General features: G+C 42.0%; 1 protein-coding gene across 4 annotated transcripts in view; it reads left to right on the forward strand.

The window, feature by feature from the left end:
• The window catches only part of SETX (senataxin), a 98,937-nt gene that overhangs the window by 38,557 nt on the left and 49,862 nt on the right, over positions 1-10,518 (forward strand). For all 4 annotated transcript variants that reach the window (XM_025359226.1, XM_025359225.1, XM_025359227.1 and 1 more), the window contains exon 11: positions 10,240-10,339. In XM_025359226.1, the coding sequence (XP_025215011.1) occupies positions 10,240-10,339 (100 nt within the window). The remainder of the gene's footprint in view (positions 1-10,239; positions 10,340-10,518) is intronic.

Here is a 10,518-nt window from a genome sequence, read left to right on the forward strand (position 1 = left end):
AGGCTGGAGTGCAGTGGTGTGATCTCGGCTCATTGCCAGCTTTGGCTCCTGGGTTCACGCCATTCTCCCTCCTCAGCCTCCTGAGTAGCTGGGACTATAGGCGCCTGCCACCAGGCGTCCGCCACCACATCTGGCTAATTTATGTTTTAGTTTTTGTGTGTGTGTGTTTTTGTTTTTGTTTTTGTTTTTTTTTGAGACAGAGTCTCGCTTTGTGGCCCAGGCTGGAGTGCAGTGGCCGGATCTCAGCTCACTGCAAGCTCCGCCTCTGGGTTTATGCCATTCTTCTGCCTCAGCCTCCCGAGTAGCTGGGACTACAGGTGCCTACCACCTCGCCCGGCTATTTTTTTGTATTTTTTAGTAGAGACGGGGTTTCACCGTGTTAGCCAGGATGGTCTCGATCTCCTGACCTCGTGATCCGCCCGTCTCAGCCTCCCAAAGTGCTGGGATTACAGGCTTGAGCCACCGCGCCTGGCCTGTTTTTGTGTTTTTAGTAGCGACGGGGTTTCACTGTGTTAGTCAGGATGGTCTCAATCTTCTGACTTCATGATCTGCTTGCCTCAGCCTCCCAAAATGCTGGGATTACAGGTGTGAGCCACCATGCCCGGCCTAGACTTTTTTTAGGAGGGTTACCAAATTTGGTTTATATCCTATTTAGAACCTGAAACATAGATTTAATTATTTGGTTATGTTTATTGCAAGTGGAACATAGTGACATTACGCAGAATTATCCCTCACAAAAGAGAAGTGAGAACAGATTCAGCTTTTAGAAATGAGTCTTTTGTATATTCATGTGACTGGAAGATTATTTTTTTGATTGCTGTATTTAACACATGAAAGTGTTAATTGGATACATGTGCACTGTTTTGCCAGGGACCAATTTTTTTGCAGTCGGTTGTGGCAAATACTCTTTTATTTTTTATTTTTTTTTTTTTTTGAGACGGAGTCTCGCTCTGCCGCCCAGGCTGGAGTGCAGTGGCCAGATCTCGGCTCACTGCAAGCTCCGCCTCCCGGGTTTACGCCATTCTCCTGCCTCAGCCTCCCGAGTAGCGGGGACTACAGGCGCCCGCCACCTCGCCCGGCTAGTTTTTTGTATTTTTTAGTAGAGACAGGGTTTCACCGTGTCAGCCAGGATGGTCTCGATCTCCTGACCTCGTGATCCGCCCGTCTCGGCCTCCCAAAGTGCTGGGATTACAGGCTTGAGCCACCGCGCCCGGCCCCTACTCTTTTATTTTAAAACTTAGATGTGCTTTCTGTTTCCTGCAGTCCTCCACTGTTACCTCTATTGTGTAGCGGTCACTGTAGGTTGCCTGGACAGGGAGCAGGCAGGCAAGGAGTACTTTTCTTGGGCACCAACTTCGATTCTCAGTGCCCAGTAGGGAGATGGCTCTATTTCTTTGGCCAATTTCAGACAAGATTGGGTGAATTTAGGGTGGTATGGCTATAGATGCTTTGGCTAATTTCAGATTGTAATCAGTTCTGTGGAGGAAACAGATAGGCCAATATGATGAATTGTTGTGAGTGGCGATATTGGGAGGCTGCTCTTGAGACCTGGCTGAGATCCAGAAGAAGAAAGTATTGTTCAGGAGGTGGGGTGGAATGTCAAGAATGTAATGCCATGAGATGGGAACTGAGTCTTACGAAGAAAGAGATTAGGCTGGTATGGCTGAAGTGAAGTAGCTGATAAGGGGTAAAGAGAAATGAAATAAGATTGGAGAAATAAGAGCCAGATACAGCCCTGTAAGCTGCAGGTTGATGTTTCATTCTCAGTTCAGTGAGAAGGTACTGAAAGCTTTTTATTTGGTTGGTCATTTAGACTGGGGGAGTAGTAACATAATACCAGTTGACGTTTTTTACACACCATTTACTGCTGCTATGTGGAGAGTAATCTGTGGAAAGGTAAGCAGAAATGCAGTTGACCAGTCAAGGGGCTACTATAGTAGCCCAGGAGAAAGATGGTGGTGGCTTGATTTGGGTGGTAGCTGTAGAAATGGAGAGGAATTCAAGATATTGGGGGTAAATTTTGGAGAGAGTACTTAGAAGACTTGGTAATAGAATTGAGGGGGGAGTTTAAGAAGGGAGGATGATTCTGAAGTTTTTGGCTTAAGCCTCTGGTTAGATTGTGATGCTGTTTACTTGATGTCAAATGATCATGGGTTAATGACCCTCTCTTTTGGGAGTGACATTGCTGAAGCCAGGGAGTGTAGTTGAAGATGTTAAACTGATACATATTGTGAGAAACTCTGGGGCAGCCTAGGATGTGATTGGGTTCTTGGGATGGGAAGGAAATAGTAAGTAGAGCAGACTAGAATTCCTATAGATGGGAATTAAAGTAGAAAGGAATTTCTTAGGTTTTCCCCCTTTTTTTCTTCCCCTCATTACCCTGGGCTAGAGTACTACCCTTATGTTACTTTGTGGTGCAGGGCAGGAAAGTTGCAACTAGCTCGTATCTGCCAAAAGCAGTGGGTAGCGTTAGGGTGGCATTGTATCACAGCTCCTATGAGGAGTAATTAACAGTGGATATAGTTGGATTGCTTGGTTCTTGAAAGTTCACTTGTTCCCTCCCATCCCTAAGGCTGAATTACTGTAACCAAGGAAGTCAGAATTCAGAAAGGTAAGTATCAGGGCAGACTTAGAGATTATAATACTGAAATGCTTATTCCCAGAGTTGTATCCCCATGACTCTCTACGCTACTCATCAGTAGAGATACAGAAGCTAGGTGGTGCTAGGCTATAGCCACTTGTTCCTGCAGTGTTCCTTTGTAGCTGATGTGCCTGGTCTCCCTGGGGAGCATACATTCAGAGGGGAACATCTGCATTTCCTTTCTGGAGTATAGTCACTATAATAGAAAAGTAACAAACCAAACAGCGTGGAGCAGATAAAGCAAAATTATTGGAATAGTCAGAATAAGATTTAGCTATAAGCATATTAAATATCTCAAAGAAAGAGCATGGTGGAAACATGAAGCAAGAAGGAGAAACCATAAAGAACAACAAACAGGAGCTGGTTGGGGATAGAGGACACAATCGTTAGAGAACTCAGTAAATGGAGTGGCTAGTACATGGATACAACTGAAGAATGTATAGGCAAGCTAGAATGTCCACTCAGATTCCCACAAGTTATCACGAAAGGATAGAAGCAGAAAATAGAAAAAGCAATAAAGTGCATAGAGAAGTGTTAATATATGTGTAATAAGGATCTCAGAGGGAGAGAAAAAAAGTATAAGACCAAGATTTTCTTAGAGAAGGAGTCGAGAGTTGAGATTGAGAGGGCTTTTAATGCCAAGGGAATATAACTGAATGAGTGTGCACATAAACAGCTATATCGAGACCTTTAGAATGTATTTAAAAATGTAAGTTCCGGGAACAATGTTACCTGCCAGAAATAAAAAAAGGCTAGAAAGGTTTAAGATGAAAAAATGGAAAAAGATGGCCAGGTGCAGTGGCTCATGCCTGTAATACCAGCATTTTGGGAGGCAGAGGCCAGAGGATCGTTTGAGCTTGGAAATTTGAGACCAGCCTGGACAACAAAGTGAGACCCCGTCCCTTTTTTAAAATAGGAAAATTATACGGCAAACAAACATGAACCAAAGAAAGCTGGAGTTGCAGGTTTACAATCAACATTTACTTTAACATGAGAACAATTAAGAGGGGCAAAGACACTAGATACCAGTAAAAGGAACAGTTACCCAAGCGTATACAATTGATTGTGAATATGTATATATATAATAATTCAAAATAGACGAAGCAACAATTGATGGAACAGTTGCAGATGATGACAACTGCTATAGATATTCAGTGATATAGTTCATTAAAATGACAAAAATGGAGCAATGAATAATTGGAAGAGACACGGTTCTGATCATTTGCGGATGACCTACATAGAAACCCCAGTAGCATCAATATTTGGGCACAAGATGGATGTGCAAAAAAATAAGTCGTGTCCCTCTGTAGCAGCAGTAGCCAGTTAGAAAATATGAAAGAAAATATGGTAACTGGAACTGCATACCTGTTAGTAATTAGTCTAATGATGAATGCATGAGACATTTATGGAAAACACTTTAAAACTATTTTAAAGGTGATGAAGATGTTTAGTCTTTTTTTTTGTTTTTGAGACGGAGTCTCGCTCTGTCGCCCAGGCTGGAGTGCAGTGGCCGGATCTCAGCTCACTGCAAGCTCCGCCTCCCGGGTTTACGCCATTCTCCCACCTCAGCCTCCGGAGTAGCTGGGACTACAGGCGCCCGCCACCTTGCCCGGCTAGTTTTTTGTATTTTTTAGTAGAGACAGGGTTTCACCGTGTTAGCCAGGATGGTCTCGATCTGACCTCGTGATCCGCCTGTCTTGGCCTCCCAAAGTGCTTGGATTACAGGCTTGAGCCACCGCACCCGGCCCAATGTTTAGTCTTTTGTTCAAAATGGAGAGGTGCTATGTTCATGGATGAGACAGCTTCACATTGTAAAGATGTGAGTTCTTTCTGAATTCATTTATAAATTTGATGTAGTTCAAGTTAAAATCCCAGCAGGATTGTTTTGAGGTGATTGGTAGACTTATTTTAAAATCTGTAAGGAAAAGCAAAATGTATTATAATAAAATCACTTTGAAAAGAACAGCATAACTAGGGCATGGGGGGAATGATACTTGCCTTATCTGCTATGAAGCTGTTTCAAAGCCGTAGTAATAGACACATATGAGAGTGGCACAGGGCAGGCAGATAACCGGAGAAACAGTGGGAGACCCTTTGGCTCCTAAGAAGGAACTCTTCCTTCTTGCATATGTGTCAATGTTAGATAAAATGAGATAAATAGGACATCACAAATCAGTGGGGAAGGGATAGGTCGTTAGAGGAAACTGGCCTACTTCACTGGGAAAGAACAAATTAGGCTAAGATTCATACTTTATAGCATGTAAACTGGTTAAATCATATGTTTGGAAAGTAAAACTAAAGAAATTGAAGAAAATATCAGAAAACATGTCAGTTTGGGTGATGAAAGTAATCATAAAAGCAAAAAACAGCCACATTAATGGATTAATGCATATTAATGGATTTTATTCTGTCAAAGTTAATGTCTTTTTAGTGAAGGACTCTATATTTGGAGTCAACTGATAGGAAGAAGAGAGTTTTAAAACATTCCTCAACTGGCAAGAGATTAGTAGCTAAAACACACAAAGCACTTTTGTAAATTGACAGCAAAAAACGGAAATCAGTAGAAGATGGACAACAAATAGTTTGCAGAAGGGAAAACTTGGTGTTAATAAGTATATGAAGTGTTACTGAAAGGAGGAAAGGAAGTTAAAATAACAGGTGAGCAAAAGTTTGTGATCCTTTATGATCTGGCAGTCTTATCCCTGCATAGGCTCACTAGAAGAACGTATACACGTCTGTCCGTAAGGGATCTATGTCTTGGATGTCATTTATAGGATATAGAGTTGGAGCTGATTAAAAGGATGGATGAATAAAATGCTGTTTCATCCTAAAGAGTACTATGTGAGTCAGTCCCAGAAGTCTTAAAAGTTGGTTGAAAACACAAAACACCTAGTTTATAGTAGAATACTATTTGTCTAAATCTCTCTCATACACAGCCCTTCTGGATTTTTCAGTTATACTAACACAGCTATAGTGGATACCTAAGGTGGAGGTTGTCATGGAAGTGGAATCAATCAGGGATACAGGAGAAATCAAATGATGAGGGCCTTGCATAGACTTTTGACAGTGCGTCACGAGCCAGAGATTTGGATTAGCGCTACCTGAGATGGGTAAGGAAAAATAACAGCAAGGAGGTCATCATTGAGTCTGATGGGTGGGTGATTTTTGTGCAGCAGTGGTTAAGTCAGAAACCAGATGTAAAAGAAGTGAGTGGAAGGAGTGTTTTGAAAAGATACGCGTTGATGGGGAGCAGGAAAAGGGGGGCACTAAGCTAAATGGTCATTTGGAGACAAGGAAGGGTTTTGTTTATTGTTGACAGGGTTTTCTTAGAGCAAATTCAGTGTATATGCTCATGGGAATGAGCAATGGGCAGGAAGAAACTGATGCAAGAAAATGGATAATTCTAGGAATTTTAAGTCCTCAAGGGAAGAGGGATCCAGGACAGAAATCAGAGAGTTTGCCTTAGACTTCTGTAATGAAAGGGGACAGGACATGGAAATGAATGTCATTTGCTTTGTCTGTTTTGGGGTTTGTGTTTGGCTGTCTTATGTAAGGCAAGGACAGTCTTGGTTATTGGGAGCCAGTGCTGCAGGAACTTCTTTGCCCCAGTGAAACAGCTGTTGTTTTAATAATGTAATTTTTTGGCCAGGCACAGTGGCTCACGCCTGTAATCCCAACACAGGAAGGCCAGGGCAGGCGGATCATCACTTGAGGTCAGGAGTTTGAGACCAGCCTGGCCAACTTTGGTGAAACCCTGTCTCTACTAAAAATACAAAAATTAGCCGGGCATGGTGGTAGGCACCTGTAATCCCAACTACTCAGGAGGCTGAGGCAGGAGAATTGCTTGAACCTGGGAGGTGGAGGTTGCAGTGAGCCAAGATCGTGCCACTATATTTCAGCCTGGGCAACAGAGCAAGACCCTGTCTTAAAAAATACAAAATAATAAAAATAATGATAATAATTTTTTAAAGATAATTTTCTCAGGATCACACACAAAACCTCATTATAACCAAACAGTGTATTTAGTCTATGTGGAAATATTTTTATCAAAACATAGTATTTATTTGATCTGAAAAATGTTAAATTACTAAATTATTAGAAACAGCCAGTTTTGTAGAATAATCTATTCTTCTTAGTTACTGGGGAAAAAGAGAACGCAGACCTCCTTTGAAGATGAGGCCTGACTATCTGTCTTTCCTGTCTGGAGTGGGAAGAACAGGGACATAGTTTGCTTCTTTGAAGTGATAGTGCTTTGTGAGATTGTTACAACATTACCACTGACCTTTAATACTTGGAAAGCTAGCCAGACTTGGTGGCTCACATCTGTAATCCCAGCACTTTGGGAGGCCAGGGTGGGTGGATTACCTGAGGTCAAGAGTTTGAGACCAGTGGGCCAACATGGTGAAACCCTGTCTCTACTAAAAATACAGTATTTGGGTCAGGCGTGGTGGCTCATTCCTATAATCCCAGCACTTTGGGAGGCCAAGGCAGGTGGATCACCTGAGGTCGGGAGTTCAAGACCAGCCTGAACAACATGGAGAAAACCTGTCTCTACTAAAAATACAAAATTAGCCGGGCGTGGTGGTGGGTGCCCGTAATCCCAGCTACTCAGGAGGTTGAGGCAGGAGAATCACTTGAACCCGGGAGGTGGAGGTTGTGGTTAGTCGAGATTGCGCCATTGCACCCCCACCTGGGCAACAAGAGTGAAACTCCGTCTCCAAAAAATAAAAAAAAAGTGAGCCAGGCATGGTGGCGCATGCCTGTAGTCCCAGCTAATGGGAGGCTGAGGCGGGAGAATCGCTTGAACCCACGAGGCTGAAGTTGTAGTGAGTGGAAATCATGCCATTGCACTCCAGCCAGAGCAACAAGAGTGAAAGTCCATCTCAGAAAAAAAAAAAAAAAAAAAAAATTGGAAAGCCACTGTATATTCATCTCTGTTCAGTGTATTCTGAATGTTCTTATGTTCAGAGAGCTTGTTTTCTTTTTATTGGTTATTTTTTACAGCAGCTGACACCTTTTGAAAGGAGTACGTTTTCTAACCATCTGCATGATTTTTCATCCTCTGAACCTAGTTGATTACTTTTAACTTTGATAATGCTCTGATGGACCACAAATGTACACTTGTTTGTACTTTGAACAGTTATTTCATTTAGTGTGAAACTACTAGCTCATGTAATTTATGATTTCTTAATTTCCCAGGGCCCCATGAGTTATGAAACAGATAAACCTGTAACTGCATCAAATATACAAAGCTGTGAATTATGTAGTATATTGAGTATCTATTCATTAGGACTTTTTACCTAGCTAAGTTTCTCTTTGATAACTCCGGAATTTCAGTTATCTTTAGTTGATCATTATAGCTTGACTATAAGAGATCCACTTAATCTCTGGCTCATGGGATTGCTGTAGAAGTTAATATTAGTCCCAAATAATTTCAAACTGAAAGGATCTGCCCTCCTTTTTCCAAGGTGGAAACTATCTAGGATCTTCTGGGTACTCTTAGGTAAATCCCTTGTGACAAAATTTTATTGATCCATTTTTTAAATCTTTGTCGTATATACTAGGATGCATTTTAACAGCTTTATTAAGGTATACTATACCATAAAAGGTACCCTTTTTTTTTTTTTTTTTTTTTGAGACTGAGTCTGGCTCTGTCGCCCAGGCTGGAGTGCGGTGGCCGGATCTCAGCTCACTGCAAGCTCCGCCTCCCGGGTTCACGCCATTCTCCTGCCTCAGCCTCCCGAGTAGCTGGGACCACAGGCGCCCGCCACTTCGCCCGGCTAGTTTTTGTATTTTTTAGTAGAGACGGGGTTTCACCGTGTTAGCCAGGATGGTCTCGATCTCCTGACCTCGTGATCCGCCTGTCTCGGCCTCCCAAAGTGCTGGGATTACAGGCTTGAGCCACCGCGCCCGGCCAAAAGGTACCCTTTTAAGGTGTATAATTGAATGGTTTTTTTAAGTAAATTTACAGTTGTATAGCCATCACCACAACCCAGTTTTAGAACATTTCCATTGACCTAAAACAATCCCTTCTGCCCATTGGTAGTCATTCTTCATTCCTACCCCTAGCCCTGGGCAAACACTAATCTCCCATCTGTGTGTAAATCTGCCTCTTCTGGAAATGTCACATACATAGAAGTGTACGTATGTGGTCTTTTGAATCTGGCTCCTTTCATTTCATATAATCTTTTTGAAGCCCATCCATGTTGTAGCATTTATTAATAGGCCATGGCTTTTTATTGCCAAATGAGATTCTGTTGTATGGATATATTACATTTGCATTCACAGCTGATGGACATTTGGGTTGTTTCCAGGTTTTGGTGATTGTAAATAATGCTGTGAACATAGAATGTGCTTTTGATGATGATTCTATGGAGTTGCCTTACCGTAGGGTACTCTGGGTGATACAAACTGATCATGACTATCATGGTCGAGAGTCTGACCGTACTAGCGAATAACACAGATTCAGTATTGTTTTGTTCCCTGTCCATAGCATAACCCTTGTGGAGTCTTAGTCGGTTAACCAGTGCAGAAGCAGTTCAGCACCAATAATCTTTGATGATAAGTTTCTTCAGAGGAACTGAAGGCTAGTTGTTGATTTAAATACTTAATAATTAACTGTTACATTTAGACAAAACCCTTCTTAGGGCCCAAAAGGTAATATATTTGTTAGTTTTTTAAGAAGTGAAAGCTGGCCGGGCGCGGTGGCTCAAGCCTGTAATCCCAGCACTTTGGGAGGCCGAGACGGGTGGATCACGAGGTCAGGAGATCGAGACCATCCTGGCTAACACGGTGAAACCCCGTCTCTACTAAAAAATACAAAAAACTAGCCGGGCGAGGTGGCGGGCGCCTGTAGTCCCAGCTACTCGGGAGGCTGAGGCAGGAGAATGGCGTGAACCTGGGAGGCGGAGCTTGCAGTGAGCTTAGATCCGGCCACTGCACTCCAGCCTGGGCGACAGAGCGAGACTCCGTCACAAAAAAAAAAAAAAAAAAAAAAAAAGTGAAAGCTAATATGACTTTTTTATACTAGTAGTCTTCCTAAATTTGGGATTGGGAAGTCTTATTTCTCAGAAGATCCTTAAGGATACTTCTGAGTTTGGAGCTTCGACAAATTGGAAGATAGGTATAGAGCATTTTATAAACTGGCAGGATGACATGTTGGTGAGAAATCCCTAAGGTTTGCAACAAATCTAGGTCCTTCTGGACTTGTGAGCTAGCTGACCTGGTTGGGAAGTAGCATTCTCCGGAGCTGTCCAGGAGTACATTACGCACTGCTGGAAATGCTCCACGTCTGCGCACAGCGGAGCAGCCACAGATGGCTGTCGAGCTCTGCAAGGGTGACTAGTTTGATTGAAGAACAGAATTTTTATTTTTTAACATTTTAATTACATGTAAATAACCAAATGTAGCTAATGGCTACTGAATTGGACAGGACAGTTCCAGATAATTTTATTAACCCACTGCGAATCAATTTTTAGTTTCTGTCACCTAGATTCCAGGTTCTGGATTTTACTGTTGCTTAACTTTGGAAAATGTTACTATTTAGCATCACTTTCCAGGAATGTTGCTTTCTTAATTTGCTTTTGTGCTTTGTGTAGGTGGCGCAGGAATGGCTCAACTCTCCAAATAGAGAGAATTTCTACCAGTTGCAAGTACGAAAATTTCCTGCCGATTATATAAAATACTGGGAGTTTGCGGGTAAGTTTTTTCTTATGCAACTTGGAATATATGATATAATAATTTGGGATTTCTAATTAAGAGGAGATAGCATTATTTGAATTTAGGGGGACACAGATTTTCTAAGCTGAATTTGTGACTACTAAGAATATGTTTTAAGTCTTTTTTTTTTTTTTTTTTTTTTTTTTTTTTTTTTTTTG

Source organism: Theropithecus gelada, chromosome 15, assembly GCF_003255815.1.
Source record: "Theropithecus gelada isolate Dixy chromosome 15, Tgel_1.0, whole genome shotgun sequence".
NCBI lineage: Eukaryota > Metazoa > Chordata > Mammalia > Primates > Cercopithecidae > Theropithecus > Theropithecus gelada.